Source organism: Barbus barbus, assembly GCF_936440315.1.
Source record: "Barbus barbus genome assembly, chromosome: 18".
Classification (NCBI taxonomy): domain Eukaryota; kingdom Metazoa; phylum Chordata; class Actinopteri; order Cypriniformes; family Cyprinidae; genus Barbus; species Barbus barbus.
Window position 1 is genome coordinate 7729397 of NC_136746.1, and position 23697 is coordinate 7753093.

General features: G+C 40.4%; 1 protein-coding gene across 1 annotated transcript in view; it reads left to right on the forward strand.

Annotated features, from left to right (window-relative positions):
- The first annotated feature begins 323 nt into the window (after positions 1–323).
- LOC306884682 (extracellular tyrosine-protein kinase PKDCC-like) overlaps positions 324–23697 on the forward strand; it is a 37421-nt gene continuing 14047 nt past the window's right edge. Inside the window, exons 1-4 of the mRNA XM_079440782.1 lie at positions 324–1353; positions 16477–16599; positions 21900–22174; positions 22257–22336. Of these exons, the coding sequence (XP_079296908.1) occupies positions 643–1353; positions 16477–16599; positions 21900–22174; positions 22257–22336 (1189 nt within the window). The 5' untranslated portion in view covers positions 324–642. The remainder of the gene's footprint in view (positions 1354–16476; positions 16600–21899; positions 22175–22256; positions 22337–23697) is intronic.

Here is a 23697-nt window from a genome sequence, read left to right on the forward strand (position 1 = left end):
ACTTTCATAAATCAGTGGGTCTTGATTTTGGTCTGCTCCTCACATAGATATGGCTTCCACGATTTGAAATAACCTAACAAGTGATGTTTGAGTTCCTTTTTGAGGCTTGATATCAAGTCGATCACCATTCATTGTCAAAGACATTCTTCGAAACTATGCTTTTCACAGAAGAACGAGCGTCATGCTGGTTTGGATCAACCTGAGGGCGAGTAAACGATGACAGAACTTGTATTCGCAGGTGAACTAGGCTATTCCTTTAAAAGTCTGAAGCACAGCTTTTCCATAGCAGCAGGGCCGAGCCAGCTGCCAATCAAAGTGACGTCAGTCTGGTTCGAGTCGCGCTGATCGAGGCACAGCGCCGGTGCGCGCTCCGAGACCCCCGTTAACTGCGCGCACACGCAAGTGTCACCATGATCAGCCTTATATGGGGTGGATCTTAAATCATAACTGCAAGATGAAGACGTGAACATACGGCACATCCTTCTGAGCGCAGCATCATAGACTTCCCTCGCGATCCTGAACGCTCCGCGCTGCACAATACTACACTACGGCGTGGCCAGACTGCCTACAGCTGCCAGGCGGCTAGGCGGAGGCTGGAAGGGGGAACACATCTATTTTTTGCTGATAATAATAAGCAACAAAATGAAGCGGAGAAAGATGGTGGTGGCGGCGGGCTTCTGTCTCTCGTTCCTCATGGGCACGCTGATGAATTTATTGTTTATACCGGGATTTGAGCCCCACGGCGAGCGCGTCCATCGCCACCACCACCACCACGACAACCGGCAGCAGCAGCCCGACGCGGACGCTCCTGCCCGGCTTCACGTCGAAGAGCTGCCTCCTGTCGAAACGGTGACCGTCGGGCGACTCCCGGAGCTCCAGCGGCAAATACGCGAGCGACTGGACGAGGTTCTGCGGTACCGGCAGAGACGGGCGCACTGGGTCGGCACCGGACCGCTGGAGCGCAGGCGACTCATGGACCTGGAGCAACGCGGCGAGGGGGAAACATACAAAGGGATCGGGAAAAACACTAATTACGATCAGTCTCAACCGACTGTATCCATAGCAACAAAATCAGACCGAGAGATTACGCGCGAGTCGGTGCTCGGCTGCAGCAGTATTGATAACGTTACCAATGTCCAGTATCTGGGCTCAGGATACACAAAGGCGGTGTATAAGGCGACTCTGAACAGCAGCTTCTCCGTCGCACTGAAATCGGTGGATTTTGGGGGTCACGATATGGAGAATTGTGTGAAGAAATATGGGTCGTCTACAGAATGCTACAAACTCGCATCCTTCAAAATTGTGAAGGAAATGACGCTGATGGAGAGATTGCAGCACCCTAATATTCTCAAGGTAATGTGATTTATTTTAATAAAGCACAATTATATCACAGTAGCTCATTTATAACCACACTTTATATAGCGTGCACACTTTGAAACGTTTTCATCATTATGAACGCATCTATTTAAGTCACAATAATTTCTATTAGTTCTACCAAATTTTACGAATTTTCAATTAATTTGGCAATCATTTCCAATCCAGTAATCGGTGTTATAGTCCATGAACTCATTACTTAGATTATACTACTTAAAGGACAAAACTAGTTTTAAATGGATTAATTTTTTACAGTGTGTATACACGAGTAGCATTAATATAAACATATTCATGTAATAGCCTATGGAATTAGGTTGAACTGCTTGCACTGGTATTACTATGTAATATAGCGTAATATGTGTAGCATGAACACTCGCGGGCACATTATAATTTTATCAATTAATGGGCTTATTAAAGCAATATCCAAAGACTATAACGCAAGTAATCCAACAGGCATTTCTAATGTAGGCTAAACTCGCGTGTTTAATTACTGTGTGAATCTCAAGTGTGAATATTTACGCCTAGAGTATCAAAATCAACACTAGTTCGAGGTGTGTGTGTGTTTCAGTAATTAGTGATTTCAATCAACAATAACTAAAAATGGGTATTGGCTGGTGGTCCGCGTATTAGTCCCCAACTTTAGGGCGCTCAGAAACGGCTCTGCTTTGCCTTGTGTGTCATTTATTTGACATGAGCGGTTGTGTAGTTGTTGAAGTCGTAATCAGCTCTTGTAAACATAAGCTAACGAGACTCTGAAATTAACAGCCCTCGTTTATCTTCTGCCTCTGTCTTCAGCTCCGCTAGCCTCAGAAATTAACCAGGCTATGTCCAAAGAAAAATAAATACAATTATAGTTAAAAACTGTATTTGAATTTAATTTCATTAATAAATTGAATAAATTTAATCTGTTATCTGAATTTAACCTTTAGAAAATGATTTTGTAGGCCTTTCTAGTTATGGGTTTAGTGCTTCTATGGACACGTGCAGCTAATATGAAGTTGATTTTGATTCATAAATAAATCAGATTAAGTTTAAATGGCAAAAATGCCCCTGATTTTTTTTTTTTTTTTTTTGTTACTTTTCAGGAGTAAAAATGCTTCTGAACAGTTCCAAAAGGTACATTTCACCTTTTAATGAGCATGCGTTTTCAATCCAACCACTGCAGAATCCATAGATTAAAACATTTGCATGTTAGAATTTAGTTGTGCACATTATGCATAATATCCAAGACAAATCAACAAAACTATCTCATGAGTTTGATATGTATTTGGCCTACAGTGGAACACATCCCCCACAATTTAATATGGCCACAGAGGCATGGTTTATTTAATTTCAAAAGCTGTAACCGCTGAGGTCCTGTTATTGAAGGCTTTATCAGAAGCTGTATGTAGATTGGGGCCGCCGACCTGATTTCATTCTGTGTGCTCACAGCAGGGGACCAACGGTGCAAGACCTCAGTTAATGAACTCACACAAAAGACACAGTTTATGGGCAAAAGAACATCATCATGGTTATATCTCACCACTTAGACAAAGACATAGTTCTCCGAAGAGATCACAGACAGCTGCCACAAATTTGTAATTTTTTAGAATCTAAAAATTTAAACATAAAACAGAATAAATTCACAAGCAGACATTCTTGTTTTGACTCAACATTCCTATGTTATATATATATATATATATATATATATATATATATATATATATATATATATATGCATTAGGGAATAACATAATATTTATGTATTTTATAAATATTGCGTGAAACCAAATTAAATACGGCTACAGTTAGGTTTTGTTATTTTTATCGTAAACCTACACCTTTTGCTTGACTTGACTTGGATTCAAAGAAATACACTGTATGAATATATGGAAAATATTTCATATTTAGACTTATTTACAAAGCGTATTTATTAAGCTTTATGTATTTTTAAGCTTTTTTTGTCTTATTTGTCAAAGAAATGATCTTAATTTAAAGAAAGAACCAGCATAATAAAGTATAAACAAAATTATTTTAGTGTAAATGCAAAGCATTACCAGTGTAAAGTTTCTTATATTTATTTATGATCGATTTATATACTGTCTATTTTCCAGTTCAAATGAATTTGTTAGGCTTGATATAATAATTTATATCAAGACTGATATAGTTGTCCATAACAGTGGCATTGTTCGAATAGCCAGTTGACATGTTTTAAAAACTTTAGCTGTTATTAAACAAGCTCAGATAGATTTTTACTTGACTTTTAGTCATTTAGCAGACGCCTTTATCCAAAGCGACTTACAAATAAGAAAAAAGTCACTAAAACTAAAAGTCAAAACTCTGGAAATACTATATACACACACATTTAAGAAAATAAAGAAATTACATAAAATTGACAAATGCATATAACAACATTTCAATACTGAACATTTAAATGAAAACAAAAAAAATAAGGTATGAGTATAATAATGCTTCTAACATAACACTAAGCCAAACACTAAAAAACAACTACATGTGTATGTACAGCCACACACATATACATATACATACATATAAAAATAAAATGCAATATATATATATTACATTTACATTACATTTGATTTCATTGCATTACATTTCATTGCATTACATTTCAAGTCTTTTAAAAATATCAATATGTGTAATTGTTGACTTGAATATGGGCATCAGCTCTAATGTGTGCCTCATTCTGCCGTCAAGTGCCACGTCTCACTTAAAATTTATCACCGCTAAGAGCTTCAGAGCAGGCGGTTGGCTGCAAGTTTTTTAAACTTTAATAAATCAGCAACATTACTCCCATAATACCTCTCTCTATAAACCTATAATGATGAAACACATACACAGATATTCCTCACATGTAAGTATTAATAAACAACCCATGCAGTCGGCATCTTGCTTGGTTCTTCGCCCTCGCACCTAACCAATCAGGCCCAGAAGTGTTGCTTTTCATTTGCTTAGGCAGCCGCCACATCGGCCAAAAATAAATGGCTCTTATTTTATAAGTTGTGGGGTCAGAGGTGAGAAGATATGATACGGCGGGCTGATTAGCACCAGGCCGGGTTCACCCAGAGTGCACACAGAAAGGATCTACACAGGTCTGCCTGCTGTTGGCCTGAAGGAGGGAGGTCACACTGCAGTGCCGTCTCTACTTGGCTTTCCAGGGCAGATTCTGAAGTCTTCAACTAACATGTCTGTCAAGCAGATCCCTGTCTTCCTCTTACAAGCGAGGGCAACACCTGTTATATTAACAGTCCTGATTGGTGGTGGTGGTGTGGACCGGGAGAGTGGGTTTATTCATGTACGTTTGCCTTGTCAGCACTGATGTATACAGGATGAATTTGAAAACACTAGAGCGAAAGATGCAAACGACATGTGCCTGTTTAATGACCACTGAACATCTCTAGTTAGTAGTCCAAGTAGTAAATTAAAAGAATAGTTTGCACAAAAAGGACTTTCTTTTAGCTAATTCATGATGTTTCAAACCAGTATGACTTTCTCAAGATATTACTCAAAATATTTGTGCTGATATATATATATATATATATATTTGCACTGTTTTGTTTGTCCACAAGGTGTCAACACTGCTGAGGCCCGTTGCTTACAGTCGATAAACAAACGAATGAGATGGAGCATAAACAACAAACTACTGGATACGCAACAACAATAGACACGCGTGTTGTGTGAGAGGTTTAAGAAATACTCGCTACTCTATTTTAAACAAGTACAAGACATGTTTATCAGTCATAACTTCTGGAGAGAAATAGCGCAGACGCTGGACACTGATGAAACGTTCTAGTGCGCATATGTCTTTTTGAGCGTTTGCATCAAAACTGAAGCGTAGTTTCAAGCGTAGCGCTGTCAATCATAGAGTCATATGGACTAATTTTAGTGTTTTTTTATAATGCTTTTCTAGACCATGACAGTTAAAATGACCATCTACTTTCCTTTTGCGATTAAAAAAAAAAAGCAACTCAGATATTCTGTCTTACATTTAGTTTTCTGTTTCATGGATATAAACGTAATAATATAGGGTTGGAACAACATGAAAGCAAAAGTAGTGATGCCAAAATGTTAATTTTATGTGTGAAAGTTCTCTGGAGTGTTTGTATATGGAAAGGCATTTGAAATGGTGCATTGGGCAATCTGTAACACAGCTTGGGGGCCTGATTAGGGTGGTCTTGCACTGGGATTATGTTTACATTAGCATGTCATTCTGTTAACTCTTCAGATTCTTAGTCAAGTCCCAAAATACACTCACACACACTCTGCAGGGTAATCAGTAACCTGCTAATGTGAGCTTGTAACATGTGAATGTGAAAGCTGGGTGTCCTAAACACAGAGGCCCCCAGGGTCATTTTTAAGATGGGAGTGAGACGGAGAGTTTTAGTGCTAGACGCAATTAAACACGGGTTAATACTTCAACATCTTAGTTTGTCAGGAAGGAGAAGGCGACTGGGATCCAGTCAGCAACAATTGCGTATCTACATTTAAAGCGATAGTTCAGCCAAAAATTAAAATTCCCTCATTATTTAATCATTCGTGTGTCGTTCTAAAACTGATGCAATTTTTTTCATGGAACACAGAACCAGTGTAGATCTCAGACTGATTTGAACTTGTTCTTTTGAACAAAAATAACATGATTGGTTGGACATCTTTATGTCATTGTGTGTTTGTGGGATTTCTGAGGTTGGGATTATTAAAGTCCCGAGTCCTGAGAAAGAGTTTAGAACAGGAGGATTGTGGGAGGAAATGAGTCGAAGATGGGGATAAATTCTGCTGGAAGAACTCTGAACGCATTCGACAACGCTCTGCCCTCTGTTTATTTTACTAGGCAGGAACAGGTTGATGAGGAAATCAGCTTGTCTCTTTCCATCGTGCGATCGTTTTACAAAAAACATCCATGTGACTTTCAAAGGACAGATTCAGATTGAGGATTCAGAAAATAAATAAATCATGTGAACAGTTCAAGATGAATACATTTCATTGCGCTTCTGTCATAGTGTTAGTTTATTGGAATTTAGATTAGAGGTGTTAGTCATTTCTACCTTGAAAGATGCCAAACTCATCAGCTTTAACAACTGCTGAGTCACGTGAAGCACACACCAGGCACTTGAGTGAAAACTTCTGAAGCCTTTGAACACTTTGGCAGCAAAACATGAACAATTTTGCATTTCTCTGTCAGGGCCTTAATAAGTCTCAAATCTGTTTAATATTCACTGATCAATTTTAGAGGCAAGGGAAAATGACTCAGCATCTTTTCCAGCGGCGTTCCTTCAAAAACTCTGATTAAAGCAAGGTGGTAAAGCTCATTCCCTGAATTCACTTTTATTCACTTTTCTCTCCTTGCACACATTTCAGTCTGATCCCAGCTATAACTCAGCACACAGGCCGTCTGGTCAGTGTCAAGACCCTGTTACTGAGAAGCTCTTGTTTCCGTGGACAGTCCTGTCCTCACTGACCGTAGACGTTGGCTTTCACTGCCCACCACTATTTCATCTCTGGGCAAACATGGCCGTCCCTGTGGCCATTTTGATTTGTTGCCAGGGTGTCCTCATTAAACAATCGCGGTAGGGTTGCGAGTGAATGCGTGTTAGTAATGGCATCTAACAGAAATGCTTTTGTGAAGGCTATCTGTATGTCGGCATACGTGGCACCAGTGAGGAGAATTTTTGAAGAACAAGAGCTGATGAAGATGCTACTTAAAGTTAGCGTGAAATATAAAATAGGGGACACATATTTACTTTTAACTAAGAGTCTTCCCTCAATAAACTCCTAATTTGCTGCTCATTTATAGTTAGTAAGGATCTTATTTTAGATCCCTTAACCCAACCCAATACCTAAACTCAACAACTATTGAGTTTAAGTATTGGGTCGGGTTAAGGGATCTAAAATAAGGAACTAATATTTGCCTAGTAAGCACTAATAAACAGCCAATACGCTAGTAATATGCATGCTAATAAGCAGTGTTGGGGGTAACGCATTACAAGTAACGCGAGTTACGTAATAATATTACTTTTTTCAAGTAACTAGTAAAGTAACGCATTACTTTTTTATTTACAAGAAAATATGAGTTACTTTTCCAAAAAAGTAACGCCAGTTACTTTTTTCCCATTTATTGATTGACGGTGCACTGTGTGAACATGCTGTTACTGTTACAGTAGTCCTATACTAAATGTGAATGTGTATTAATTCATCCCACTCACAAAAAACAGATTTAGTTTTCATCAAAATTAATTAAAAGAGTGAAATGCAAACTCAGAATATGACGCAAACCTGCAATAAATAAATATTCCCATTTTATTAACCAATGTCTTTGCTGCTGACCCTTGATGACCAGTTCAACCATACTAAGCAGCAAACATGACTTTAGATAAACTAACGATTGTGCTTCATTGTTTTTCTTATTTCTGAAGAGTGTTGAACCTTCTTCTCCTGCGTTCTACTTTGCAGACATGAATTTACTTTTCCTTCAGCCTGAGGTTTATTCATTACACTTTTTGCTGTGAAAGGGCTTTTACATTTGCTATAATTAGAACTTGTATTAAAAACAATCAAGCCCTTCTCATATTTAAAAAGTAACGCAAAAGTAACGCATTACTCTCCTAAAAAGTAACACATTACTTTCCATAAAAAGTAGTTAGTTCCATACATAATTAGTTACTTTTTTAGGGAGTAACACAATATTGTAATGCATTACTTTTAAAAGTAACTTTCCCCAACACTGCTAATAAGCAACTAGTTAAAGGTGGGGTATGTAATTTTTCAAAAAATGCTTTAGAAAACTGAGTCGGGGCCCGAGTACCAAAACAAACTTGTAGCCAATCAGCAGTAAGGGGCGTGTCTACTCATGATGCAGAGGTGAAAGCGTTCAGTGAACAGCCGAGTCGAGTGACAGAAAGATAGAGACGGCGGATAAAAAACAAAAGCAGTAAACGTCTGCGGAAAGATAAGGCAAGAAGTGGGACCCATGTAAATATCGGATCAGTTTTCCGGCGCTGGAGAGAACTCAAGGAGCGGAAGGCCTGTGATCGGACGCCGAGGCTGCTTTGGTTCTCCTCCATTGTCAGGGTTCTGTCACTTCGGTCTAGTTTATTCATGGTTTTGTGACGGAGCCCTGACACTCCCTTCTTGTCTTGTTTTTTGGTGAGCGCGTGGCTTCGAGTGTGCTCGAGCTGCGCGCTCTCTTGTCTGCGTGCTCTGTTTCATGTTGGGGCATGGTGTTCGGATCCCGGCACTCCTGTCTTGTTCAGACTCTGTTCTGGTTTCGTGTCGGGGTTCGGACACTCACGCTCCAGGTTTGTTCTTGCTGGGGAGCGTGCGATTTCGAGTTTGCTCGGGTCGTGCGCTCCTCTGTCCTCTGTCTCTGTGTGTGTGTGTTTTGTTCGGCACGCGGTTCGGTTTCGGCCGCGTGCTTTTTCTTGTTTTGTTTTGATCTGTGCTTTCATGTTTGTCATGTTTTGTGAACATGCAGCTTATGAGTCTCCTCGTTAGCTGCGTGTTTGTGTCCTGTCTTGCACATGGCTAGTGATTTGTTTTGCTGGCCATGTGCTTGTGTTTTTGTTTTGTGTGAGCACATGGCTTGTCTTGTTTGGTTCTATGTGCCATGTGCTCATGTCAATTGTCTTGACCCCACCCACCTTGTTTCCTAATTATTGGTTAAATTTCCCCACCTGTGTTTACCTCATTACCCTCCTCATTGGCTCCCTTTATAATCTCCTTGTGTTTGCAGTCCCGTGCTGGTTCGTCGTCGACCCTACCCTCATGAAGTCCTGTCCTGCCTTGCCCTGCCAGTGTGTTTTCCCCTACGGGGTAGTTTTTGTTTGTCTGTTTATTTTATTTTATAATTAATAAAGCCCGATTTTCCTCCTGCATTTGAGTCCTCGCTCTATCCCTGCACCCAACCCTGACAGAACGAACCAGCCAGATGAGGACTCAGCGGAGGAAGGGCTCGCGCCGTCCACCACCCTCCACTCTCTCCAGCCCCCTCTACCAACGCATCCTCCAGTTCAAGGCCCTGAGCTCCCTCTGTCAACAGGGCACTGATGTCAGGAGGTTCGCCCTGGAGTTCAGTGGTGCTGCAGAGGGGTTGGGGTTCAATGATCCGGCCCTCAAGGATCTGTTCAACAGTGCCCTTGACGAGCCCCTCAACTGGTGGAGGATGAGGGGCCTGGACCACCTGACTTTTTGGGAATGGGTGGAGTTCCTGGCCCGTTCCCAAGCTAAGGAGTCTGGTGTACCTCAGGTGGTGGTCAACGAAGCTGCAGCTTCCCCAGTGGCGGCTGATGAAGCTGCAGCGTCCCCAGGGGCGACCGACGGAGCTGCAGCGCCCCCAGCGGCGGCTGATGAAGCTGCAGAGCCCCCAGCATCGCCCGACGGCGATGCAGCAGTTCCCCACTCTCAGAGACGGAGGAGGAGGAGGAACAGGAGGAAGGCTTCTTCCACCCTTCAAGGCCTGGAGGCCGTTCCAGAGCCCTCTGCTGGCCAGGAGGCCATCTCTGAGTCACCCAAGCTCCTTGCCCTGCCGGCCCCGCCCAAGCTGCTTGCCCTGCCGGCCCCGCCCAAGCTGCTTGCCCTGCCGGCCCCGCCCAAGCTGCTTGCCCTGCCGGCCCCGCCCAAGCTGCTTGCCCTGCCGGCCCCGCCCAAGCTGCTTGCCCTGCCGGCTCCACCCAAGCTGCTTGCCCTACCGGCTCCACACAAGCTCCTTGCCCTGCCGGCACCGCCCAAACCCAGGCTCCTTGCCCTGCCGGCCCCACCCGAGCTGCTTGCCCTGCCGGCTCCGCCCAAGCTTCTTGCCCTGCCGGCCCCACCCGAGCGGCTTGCCCTGATGCCGGCGCCGCCTGAGCTCCTTACCCTGCAGTCTCTGCCCAGACTCAAGCCCCTTGCCCTGCCGGTGCCGCCCAAGCTCCTTGCCCTGCAGTCTCTGCCCAGACTCAAGCCCCTTGCCCTGCCGGCGCCGCCCAAGCTCCTTACCCTGCAGTCTCTGCCCAGACTCAAGCCCCTTGCCCTGCCGGTGCCGCCCAAGCTCCTTACCCTGCAGTCTCTGCCCAGACTCAAGCTCCTTGCCCTGCCGGCTCCGCTCAACCTCCTTGGCCTGCCAGCGCCGCCCAAGCTCCTTTCTCTGATGGCCTTGTCGGCTGCCAAGTTGCTGGTCCTGCTCTGGCCTCCTGCCGGGGTTCCAGAGGCGCAAGAGCCCGCCTGGTCCGTGCCTCCAGCTCCACCCTGGTCCCCAGCCAGGACTCCTGGACTGCTGGAGCCCGTCTGGTCCGTCCCTCCAGCTCCACCCTGGCCCTCAGCCAGGACTCCTGGACTGCTGGAGCCCGCCTGGTCCGTCCCTCCTGCTCCACCCTGGCCCTCAGCCAGGACTCCTGGACTGCTGGAGCCCGCCTGGTCCGTCCCTCCTGCTCCACCCTGGCCCGCAGCCAGGACTCCTGAAAGGCTGGAGCCCCACTGGTCCGTCCCTCCAGCTCCACCCTGGCCCTCAGCCAGGACTCCAGAACTGTTGGAGCCTCCCTGGCTCAACCCTCCCGTCCCACCCTGGACCATCCTAAAGACTTCCTGGGCTTAGTTTCTGGCACTGGCTTGGCTTCCCCCCCTCCCACCCTTCCTTGTCTCTGTGTGTTGACCCCTGTCTGTCTTGTGTTCTCAGGTTTGTACCAGTCTTGTCTTTTGTCATGTTTCTGTCTTGTTTTTGATGTCCTCCTTAGGGACGCCAGGTGGCGTCCCTTTGGGGAGGGGTAGTGTCAGGGTTCTGTCACTTCGGTCTAGTTTATTCATGGTTTTGTGACGGAGCCCTGACACTCCCTTCTTGTCTTGTTTTTTGGTGAGCGCGTGGCTTCGAGTGTGCTCGAGCTGCGCGCTCTCTTGTCTGCGTGCTCTGTTTCATGTTGGGGCGTGGTGTTCGGATCCCGGCACTCCTGTCTTGTTCAGACTCTGTTCTGGTTTCGTGTCGGGGTTCGGACACTCACGCTCCAGGTTTGTTCTTGCTGGGGAGCGTGCGATTTCGAGTTTGCTCGGGTCGTGCGCTCCTCTGTCCTCTGTCTCTGTGTGTGTGTGTTTTGTTCGGCACGCGGTTCGGTTTCGGCCGCGTGCTTTTTCTTGTTTTGTTTTGATCTGTGCTTTCATGTTTGTCATGTTTTGTGAACATGCAGCTTATGAGTCTCCTCGTTAGCTGCGTGTTTGTGTCCTGTCTTGCACATGGCTAGTGATTTGTTTTGCTGGCCATGTGCTTGTGTTTTTGTTTTGTGTGAGCACATGGCTTGTCTTGTTTGGTTCTATGTGCCATGTGCTCATGTCAATTGTCTTGACCCCACCCACCTTGTTTCCTAATTATTGGTTAAATTTCCCCACCTGTGTTTACCTCATTACCCTCCTCATTGGCTCCCTTTATAATCTCCTTGTGTTTGCAGTCCCGTGCTGGTTCGTCGTCGACCCTACCCTCATGAAGTCCTGTCCTGCCTTGCCCTGCCAGTGTGTTTTCCCCTACGGGGTAGTTTTTGTTTGTCTGTTTATTTTATTTTATAATTAATAAAGCCCGATTTTCCTCCTGCATTTGAGTCCTCGCTCTATCCCTGCACCCAACCCTGACATCCATAGGTTAGTAACACCGTGTTGCGTAGGCTACGTATGTGTGGGGCGGAGCTGTCAAAATAGGGGCGAGACCCTTTTGGGGTAGGTGCGTGTTTGTTTTGGTGATTTCAAATATTAACATTGGGTTCCAGAAATCGCTTACCCCACCTTTAATAGGGAGAATTACACCTTAAAATAAAGAGTTAACCATGTTGTTAATCTTAATGTGAATATATTGTGCATGTTTAATTTTTTAATCTCATAATTCTTAATGAAAATGTAATAATTCAATCTTTCAGTGACACAACAGATTCTCTGGTGACGTATGCTGGATATTTAGTCCACTTACACTCTACAGGTTACTAAAAAAATGACAACAATCTCACACTGAGATCTGCCTTCATCCAATCAACAAACGAAAGTTAGAAGCAAGCCTTTGCTCCAGATTTTTCTTCTTTTTCGATGATCCATTGCATCACAATTACGGAAGAAAAGATGTGTCACTAGACTCGCTATACATATATATATATATATATATATATATAAAAAAGAGTAAGAGAAGAAGAGTTGTTGTTGTTTTTTACCAAAATGTATTTAAAATTTCTAAAAAAAAAAAATGTTTCTCGTGCATTTAATTTTGGAAAATTATTTAGATAATGATTAGAATACAAGTGTAGCAGCAAAAAATAATGTTTCTAAAAAAATCACTAATTTCAGATTGGATGTTGTTGTAAAATCCCAATAAATACACACATGTAATCATAAGTTATTAGTGATATTAATTTCTACTTTTAAACAGCCTACAGTTAATGAACTTACTACACATATTTTATTCTTAGTATTAACAAATTTATTTTTTCTTTTTTTATTATTGAATTGGTATCTTTCATCATATTGCCATTGCTGTTGTTTTATAAAACAAGTAAGCCATGTTGCTTTACAGTGAATTTATTCTTTACCACTTACCTGCGGAAAAACCATAGCAAAACACAAACTATTGCAGCTCACTGCTTCAATGGCAGCACTTCAGATGCATGTATAAGAAAGTACTGTGGCAGTACCATGGTAAAGTCATAGTATCAGATGGTATGATGGTAATATGATATAGAGCCTGGTCTCATTAAAATGCGTATAAATAGTACGCCAACTAAAAACAGAAAAACGTGGTATTGATACGGAAAAAAATTACTTTGGCGTGCACGATACACGTGTTTGCCGTGCATTTAACACGTAGTTTTCATGGGCATATGATATGAACATTGTTGGCGTGCATATGATATGCAGTTTTTAAAAAAAAATAGCGGGGGATCAAGTCTGCGAAAGATGTAGCTATTTTTTTTTTCTCCCATCAGACTAGGACACAGTCTGTTGGCCACTATCCTTCATTCATTCCTAAATGATCCTGCTTGCTCAGTTTTTCCTGACAATTGAGAAAAAGCTTTATAAAGATGAAACTGACTGCAAAACAAACAAATAAATACTACCTTCACCCATCTCTTTTGTATTGCTTACATGCACAAAAATGAAACAGATCTGGAATTCAGTCAGTGCAGCTGGATGAAAACTTTCAGACCAAAAACTAGCTGAAATTAAAAAAAAATCTTTCTGGTGCCCTTGGTGACATTAGCATCTGGTACAAAGCAGCTCTGGACAGATACAAAGTCTTCGTTGTAAATGAAGCGGACAGGCGAGTTGACCTTTGAGCTTGCGTCAGTCAAAACGGCACCGTGTGGCTAGACAGACAACAGCGTTTCTCCATGTGCAGATCTGTTTTATTCCCAGCAAGCAGCCGTGGAGTCTGCAGCACAAACACACACAGTCGCTCACATTATAGATGAATCGTGCTGATAATAGTCATTAGAGTGCATTTAATCTCAGATAGGGCCTTTGCTTTCTCGGAAAGACTTGCTCTGCACACAGATCTTAGATCAGATTGGTCCGGTTCCTGCTTCATATCAGAGGCTAAACTTGTTCAAGATCCTCCCACAGGGAGTGTTATAAAGATCCAGAGTTGTTGTCTTAAAGTTGACACTGATGGAGATAGCCAAATGAGATTGTATCTCGGGAGCTGTCAGAAATCACATTGCTGATTTATACATTGCATACTACGAGCCAAAACGGTTTCTGAATTTGAGCGTACGTCAGCTTCTGCTGATCACCAATTGAATCTGCTGCCAAGACGAAATAGTTAAAGAGGCAGCAGAACCAGTTTCCAATAGTTTTTTTCTAGTGTTTTTTTTTTTTTGTGCCACCAACAGACATCTATAGATAGCTTCCACTGAGATGCCCACATCAGTTAAACACGCAAAAATAATATCAGCACTACAAAAACAAACAAACAAACAAAAAAAGTAAACATTCTCAGAGAAAACATCTTAACACTTAAATAAATCAATTCAATTCAAGTTTATTTGTATAGCGCTTTTTACGATACAAATCGTTGCAAAGCAGCTCTACAGGAATTTAAGTTTCCACAATATATTTATATATTGCAGAACCTTAATATATTTAACTTATGGCAAAATTTGGTAATTCTGTATGTTGTCTGAGCGTTGGCATCCTCTGAGGTCCTCTGAGGGGTTGGCATTATCTTTTCTCAGGTGTTCGGTCATCTCACATCATTTAAGGGTTGGATCCAGACTGAAGCTCCTGTAATTTAGATACCATGGGATGTTAATCCCGTGGAATAATAATAATGTACATTTGATCAGATATAACTGCAGTACAAGATTATAAAATGCATTATGTGAATGCTTGACTAAAGAGATGTGTCTTTAATCTAGATTTAAACAGAGAGAGTGTGTCTGAACCCCGGACGTTATCAGGAAGGCTATTCCAGAGTTTGGGAGCCAAATGTGAAAAAGCTCTACCTCCTTTAGTGGACTTTGCTATCGTAGGTATCACCAAAAGTCCAGAGTTTTGCGACCTTAGGGAGCGGGTTGGATTGTAGCGTGGTAGAAGAAGAGTTAGGTACGCAGGAGCTAAACCATTTAGGGCCTTATAGGCAAGTAATAATATTTTGTAAATGATATGGAACTGAATAGGTAGCCAGTGCAGAGACTGTAAAATTGGGGTGATATGATCATATTTTCTTGACCTGGTAAGAACTCTAGCCGCTGCATTTTGATGGATCATTATTAAACATATCTATCTGATAAGTTTTTGATTTTAAAATTCAGAATTTTTGGTATATTGGTATATTTTGATATATTTGGTATGTTGGCATTTTGTTACTTGTTCTAAATAATATTCTATCAAAATTCAGTTTTTGCTTTGGAAAAAAAATCCAATGGGTTAAAATTGATCTGAATTATTATTTTTATTATTATTTTATTTTTTAACCTAGTTGGATTTTTTTCCTTAGCAAAAACTGAATTTTGTTAGATTATATTATTATATAATATATTATATAATATTTATAATATAATACTCCATTGGCATTATGGCATTTTGTTACTTGTTTTAAGTGTTAATCTTAAACAAATTCTGTTTATGCTACAGAAAAAAATAAATGGTGTAAAATATTTCTCAGTTCTAATTACTTATTTTATTTTATTCATTATTATTATTATTATTATTATTATTATTATTATTATTTTCAATATATAACTCACTTAATGTTAATGTTTTTTTTGCTGTGTGTGTAAATCATTCATAAATACATTTATAAATGATCATATTGAAATGAATGCAGCACTTTACATATGAATATTTTTAGAAACAAGAGAAATTCCTGCTGTTGGTGTTTCTGGAATAAGGCCCAGTGTACATGGACTTCACTAGGCAACATAACATCAAGTGTGTCGTCATCTGACAATTTTAGCATTGCCAGTGTATCAGTCGGAGGTGTTATGCATTGTTAGCAAGTGCCAATGATGTGACTAAATTAAGGAGTAGATGTTTGCACATACCAACGCAGATTTTGAAGGTTATAATTATGACACAGATGAACATGGAAACTAACTTGTTAACTCACACAACCTAAGCACCCATTTGGCTGTGCAGAAATATAATGGGCTGTTTCTCCATCTGACCTCCCGACATTACTGGCCGGCGTTTCTCCTTTGATGCTGGTGATGGCTCTCGCAGTACAGCCGGTCGCACAGCCATAGGTTGTTTTCTTTTTAGATGAAATTTCATGCTGTTTAATTTGAACTAGCTTCTTTGGCTTGAATTAGCTTAGGAAAATGTTTCTGTAAGGAAAGAGCCAAATTCTGCACCGCTAAGAGCCCGTCATGGCAGGCCGAAGGAAACAGCCTGATAGCAGCGGCCGTAACATATAGACCTCCCCCACAAAACAAACAAGCACATGCCAGCGCGACGTTTCCTGATTACAAGCTGCAGTACATGTGTCTGTCCGCTCCCATAATGCCTGCTACAATCCCATTTATTTGCTTTGATTTACTGAACATTTTCAATTCTAGTATTTTGTCTTGTGAAATGCTTTAGGCTTCTCCAGTCGAATCTGGGGTCAAAACAGTGCGTCAACACAATGCTGTTATCTGATGGATGCTCTTGTGTCTGTGCTCTCTCCTGCAGCTGTACGGCTACTGCTACCAGGATAACAACGATATAAAGGACACGGTGACGGCCATCACGGAGCTGGGCAGCCCTCTGGAGATGATCCAGCTGCTGCAGACGCCCTGGGAGGAGAGGTTCAGGGTGAGTCACTGCTCATATCACACATTCCATCTCGTGCCTGTCTGGAGCTCCAGGGAGGAACACAGGGCTTCAATTAGCCTTATCAACATGAACAACTGCGAACAAATTGAGTCCGTGATTTTTCTAACAATACTGTAATGAAGGAATTAAAGGTTGTTGTCAATTAAAAATTATTTGTGATATTGTAAAATATGATTTACAGTGGGGCCTAAAAGTCTGAAACCATATTAAAAATCTGATTATTTATTTAAACCTAGAAATAAATAGAAAGTTTTAGAATTTAAAAAATATGTAAACCAATACATTCATGTTATTTTTTATTTATTTAAATTTCTCATGCAATGTAATGAAAGAAAATAAATGTTATTGTCAATTAAAGATTATTCATGACTTTGTAAAATATTGTATACAATAACGACTAAAAGTTTATATCCTAATGAACATCGGATTGATTGATTGGTTATTTATTCATTCATGTATTTATTTATTTATTTATTTATTTAAAGCTAGAAATAAACAGAACTTTTAAGAAATTTTGGAAAAAAGTAAACAAAACACCTTGATAATAATTTTTCAATTTAACAATTTAATTTTTTTTCTACATTCAACTTATGTATAAATGAAAGCTTATTGAGAATTTGAGATTATTTATGATATTGTAAATAATTATATACAATGTGGCCCAAAAGTCTGAAACCATACTAAAAATCCGATTGATCGATTGAATGATAGATTGATTTAAAAAACGTTTCAAAAGTTTTCATTTAGAATTTTTGAATTATTGAAGAAAAAAACAACAGCTTTTATGACGTTTATTTATGACATTGTATTATATACATTGGGGCCCCAATGTCTGAAGCCACATTGAAAATCTTATTTATTTATTTATTTTATTTATGTAGAAATAAATAGAATGTTTTAGAATTTTGAAGAAAAAAAACATCATGTTGATTTTTCTACTTTTCATGGACATTATACTGATAATATAATCTGTGGCGGGAAAACATTACATTTGGACCCCACTTATTATACATTATTTGAGAAAGATGAATAGATTGGGAGAGGCCCGAAGATACAGCTCATTTACCACAAATAAACAAACAGAGGAACCAAATTACATTCATTTCATAAAATTACTACCATTTCATAATGCACTTTATAAACATTTTTAATGACTTCAACCCAGTCAGCCAACCTCTAACTATGTTTTCTGTGAAGCCATGGGACAGCGGTTCATGCTTTTGCCTCCTACCCAGTGCTCATGTGAGTAATAAATGTGACATATCCTCCTCTCTCTGCCCCTAATAATTCCTTCAGCAGTGTTTCTCTATAATGAAACACTTACAAAAAAAGGGTCCATGCTGGTAGAGCACACAGAGTAAAGCCTGTCTGATGCAGCTCTTCTAGAGAGCTGGCTGTGTGGGACGTCCCGCACTCTGCTCTTTTTGAGCTTGCCTGATAGACCCGTCTGATCGCTATCGCTGTGGCAACCTCCCATAATGATTTGCTATGACTTCCTGTGTGCCGAGGATTAAACTGAATGAAGTCCCAATGAGCCCTTCCTCTGATAACAGACAGCTGTTGACATGAATGTACATTAAAAAAGACATGATAATCTGTCAACATGATCTTTAAATGAGAGGTGTGTAATATGTTTGTCATTTAAATGTATTTATATAGAATTAATATGTTCAGATTATGTGATTACAAGCTAATAGAGACTAAAGCTAAAGCCATCCCTAGAAGTGTATTTTACTGGCCTGTCACACACTTACACCCCCAAACACTGATTCACAAACACAGATCAACTCACTCGCTGCACAAAAGCGAAGGCGCTCAGTAAACATTCATGCTTTGATAGGGAACGCAGTACACTCGTCTACATGTCAGCACAGCGCTGCTCAGTTCAGCAGAACAATTCATCACTCTGCTTTTAGTTTCAATAGACTTTCAGCATTACCAATTCCCGTCTGTGGCAGCCTTTCCATTTCCATAACTCATAGCTACCATAGTATTCTGCTAAATATATTTATCAGGCTCATATTTCAGAGTGATATTTCAGTGATACTGAATGAATTTCCAGTCTAGAACAATGAAACCCTTTTAATGAGAATAAGACAAGTGTCTTTCTGTCCCTGCTGTTGATTTTCTAATGGTTTTGATTGCCTGGCCTTCTCCTTTCTAATCTTTCTATTTTTAGACATTTTATGAATTCCTTTATATAATGTGAGAAAGTAGCCTACTAGCTGTGTGTGTGTGTGTGTGTGTGTGTGTGAATTGTTCCATCAGGTATAGTTCTGATTTATTTCAGTCAATCCTTTGAAAAAAAAAAAAAAAAGTGCAGTTTTTTGACACGATATGAGAATGTAGAATGTAATTTTCATTTTTGGGTGAACTATCCCTTTAAATAATGTATTCAGTATCCATACTATCTACACTGGAGGTCATAATAAAGATGTAGATGTGAACACAATACCAAGAGACTTTCTAATAATGACGAATGAGCCTATAATAAGTTCTCATTTGTCAGTGTGGAAAATGAGAAACTGAAAATGTTTCCTCTTCTCTTGCTTCTGCAAAATCAATATGAGAGACGTTAATGTATTTTAGACATTCAATCATATGCTGTATCTGAAATCACTCACTAATTCACTCATTCCCTATTTACTATTTATTGAATGGGACACAGTTCGCTATGTGGGTACGGGAGAGCAAAAATGTGTAAACACTACGGCACATTGTGTGTGTGAGGTTGCATAAGTGTTGCGTCCCAAATTAAAAGCTTTTGAATTCCAAAGTGACATTTCAGACTGAAGCATTTCCAAATATCAATAATCGGATTTGCAAATTTTGAGATTTCCTGCATTTCTTTGCTGTTCAGACTCCTAACAATGGATTTGAGTAAACGGATTTGAGACAGATCCACCCCCAAAATCAGATTTTCTGCCTGTCTGAACAAAACCAAGTAGTTACATTTATTGCACATGTGTTTATAAATGCTAATGCGTCCTGTCTCTTTAAGACTGTCCTCTACAGACACACTCCCAGTGCGCTGCTGGGCTCTTTTTCTCTGTGTGCATGTGGAACAAAGCAGAAACACCCCAGCAATGCTTTAGCAACATTTGAATTGCGTATGAGGCACTAATAGACTCTGGGGAGACCGTCGAATCCATTGATTTCCAAACAGCTCATTTAGGTCCAAAGTCATTTCCTCTGCACACTGACGAAGGCTTTTATGCCCTCTAGACAACATGGGCCCGGGAGCGACGACACACCCGTTCACACACCAGCTCAGCCAAATACGTGACAAACAAGCAAACGTTCACACGCTTGCATTGGTGTACGGATGAAAAAAAAAAAAGAAAAGCTTGGTGCATTTTTGAGGAAACCAAATCTGTTGGGGTATTTTAGACGGCCTCGCCTCCCTTACAATGGCTTTCTCAATGGTTTTACCAAATCTCCCCCACGTTCAGCAAGACAGAAACCCGCACGCAGTCACACAGTGTGAGGGGGCTGACCTTTCCCAGTAGTTGCTAATCCGGAGTGTATTAAAAGCAGCTTTTGTCTGTTGTGAAAGGCATGGGCTGTGTCTCCTCCACCCCCTCATCTCCTCTCTGTTTGCTTCTCTTTTATGTTCTCCTCTCCTTCTTTCGGTTGCGTTCACTCCTTTGCGTCTCCATCCTCCTCTTCTTTCCCCGTGACCATCTAATCCTCTGAACTCTGTCCTTAAGAACGTGGTTGATGTAGGTGTCGCTTGAATGCGAGGTGACACCAGCTGCCAGAGCTTCAGCTTCGGTCCTCGTACCCTCACACACAATAAGAGGGCTAATCCTCAAGCAACACACTTGTGGGCTCGCAGACATGCACTGCACAACGGGCCTCTCCCACTCAAGTGGCTTCATGGGTCATGCAAGGGGGTGCTTCAAGTCCCTGAAGGCAGTCGCAGTTTTGCCCATTTTGACAGGGTAAACCTGGTGATCCCAAACCAGGAACCAGTTAGAGGCGGGTAAAATGTCCCCACTAGGTACAGTTCTCAAAAAACAGCACCAATTTATTAGCGTCCAATGCAGTGGCTTACAATCGGTTGATGGGAACCCTGTTTCTGTTTTTGTTACACAGCACCACAATTCTAGATGCAACATTTTCTCTGTTCATCTGAAATGAAAAATGTGGTAACACTTTAGTGTAGGGACCAATTCTCACTATTAACTAGTTGCTTATTAGCATGCTTATTATTAACATATTGGCTGTTTATTAGTACGTTTTGAAGCATATATTCTGCATGACCATATTCTACATCCCTAATCCTACCCAATACCTAAAATTAACAACTACCTTACTAACTATTAATAAGCAGCAAATTAGGAGTTTATTAAATCAAAAGCCATAGTTAATGGTTTGTTAATAGCGACAATTGGACCTTAAATTAAAGTGTGACCAAAAATTGTATTTATGTATGATGTGCAATATTTTAATTTACATATAAAGATGAATATATATATATATATAATATATGTTAAATTATTTATATGTAATACCTTGTACTAAAACTAAATTAAATGTAAATAACTTGTGACCGTTACTTTGGCCAGTGATGACATAAGGTACAGAATTAATGTATTTCTCTTATTAGTTATTCACTTATTTGAAAGATTTTTCCATTTATCAGTGTTGGTCAATACTTTATTTATGATTTATGATTTTTTTTATTTTTTTTATTTAGGTTGCATTTTCTATCATCTAACAGTCACTTAGCATTTACATTAATAATTCGATAACTTTGTTAAATGGACTGTAATCTTTAGCAAATCTTAAAATGAATATACATTTTTTTATACTGTATATTATAATGTTGTGATGCCTAAATTTACCTTTAGAATTTAAAATGCTTTTAGATTTTACTGCTCAATTTTATATTTATTTAGATATAATAATATAGAACATTTCCATTGGCCTTATTGTGCATAACATGAAAATAATTATTGGCTTATCGATATCTGCAATAATTGTAATATTTGTGCATTTATACTTTTTATACACGTCCCCGCACATGATATGTCAAAGTAAAAATAAGTTATTATGGCCACAAATGAGATTTGTTTTCCCACAACTTATGTACTTGTGTTTAAATAGCGGCCACATTATACGAATTTGTTGCCTCATTTTAATTAAATTGTGGCTGTTTTTTTCCCCTTGCATGTCATGTGTGGGTTAGGGTTATTATAAACTCTCCATAATACATTCCATAATACAAAACAATAGATTGCTTTCCATATTGACATTATTGCGTGTCTCTGCAGATCTGTCTGAGTCTGATGAGGCTGCTGCATTATTTGGGCCATTCCCCACTGGGGTCCGTCACCCTGCTGGACTTCAGGCCACGACAGTTCGTCCTGGTCGGGGGAGTGTTGAAAGTGACCGACCTGGACGACGCCAGTGTTGAGGAGACGCCTTGCTCCCCATCTTCTCCTTCAGACTGTCTCATGGAGTTCCCTGCGCGCAACTTCACCCTCCCCTGCCACAAGGGCCGCTGCGAGGGTATCAACGAAAAGAGAAACCTCTACAACGCTTACAGGTGTGCGTTCACAACCTGAAATCTGTGCCAACTTGTGCTTTATTTGTGAGATGTTGAAAAATTTTTTTTTCCATTTTTCCAGATTTTTCTTCACCTACTTGTTACCTCACAGTGCCCCCTCAGCACTGAGACCCCACCTCGACAAAATCGTCAACTCTACAGGTGAGTGTGATTTAATTTAGATCTGCTCTTATCTCTGCTGGAAAAAGTGGGTCATATCAGCTTAAGCTGGCTTTAGTAACTGGTCTAAGGTGGTCTATCAGCCCTAACAGTCAAAACTAGATCCAGCAGATGGTAGTTCAACTGATCAGCCATCTAAAGCCTGGTACACACCAAGCCGACGGTTGGCCGTCAGGCAGTTTTTGTTCGTCGGCCGACTAAGTTTTCTCAGTGTGTTCCGCGCCGTCGGCTGAAGTTGGTCCTCGTCGGCTTTGTTTCGGCTGATTCGACATGTTGAATCGCGTCGGAGCTCGTCGGTCAGTCGGGCCGTCTGATCATTCTGATTGGCTGTTCAGCTGGCGAACCAGTGCGTGAGAAAGGCGCAGAAGTTACTTGGCCGTCGGGTGTCGAGCGTGGGCTTGGTGTGTCAGGGCAACTTTGGACCCAGACGCTCCCGACGTGAGCCGACCCCGCAGTCTGATTTCGTCGACACTAGTTCATCGGTGTCGGCTTGGTGTGTACCGGGCTTAAGCCAGCTTGGACCAACTAATGACCATAAATGACTAGCTTGGACAAGCTAGAAACCATGCAAACCCACATACAGTACCACCTGAAGCTTGTTTAACTTCAGGGCTCGACAGTGCTAGCCTTTAATTTGCATTCAAACTATAAATACATTTGTGTGAACTGTAAAATGTATTTATAATGTATATAATATGTAAGTATTTATAATATATATGTATTAATAAAAGTCTCTGCAGGTCATTAAAAAGTCAACAAATTTTTTTTTCCAGTTTTATAAAATTTTATGTCATTAAAAAGTCTTAAATATCTTGAATGATATATAACAAACATCTTTAAATCTGCGCAACAATTTCTTTTTTTATTTACTGTTAATTAATTCTGACCAATTTCACAGTATTTTGGGTTTGCTTATAATTAGTCCTACATTATGCATGCATAAAGATGTTTTTATTTTCCTAGTTATTATTAGTATGTTTGTTACACAATAAACTATCTGCTAATTAATTCCATGCAAACTGTAAAAAGAAAGACTAAGCACATTATTTAAAACGTATTATTCTCTCTCTCTATCTTTCTTTCTAGTGTTTATGTAGTTTAAAGTAGATCTATAACTATTTACTTAATTATTAAAGGCAGTTGAAGCATAAATATTTAAAAACCTAGTGTAAATTTTGTACTTGGTGTACTTTATTTGCATGGACATGTCTCCTTTAATATGTGTTTATTAAGGAATAACGCATATTATTTGATGCATTTTCATTTCATCCCATTTTTCAACTTTCATGTGCTGCATGGGAAAAAAAGTAAGCGTGAAGCAATGCTTTTTTTTTGTTTGCTCA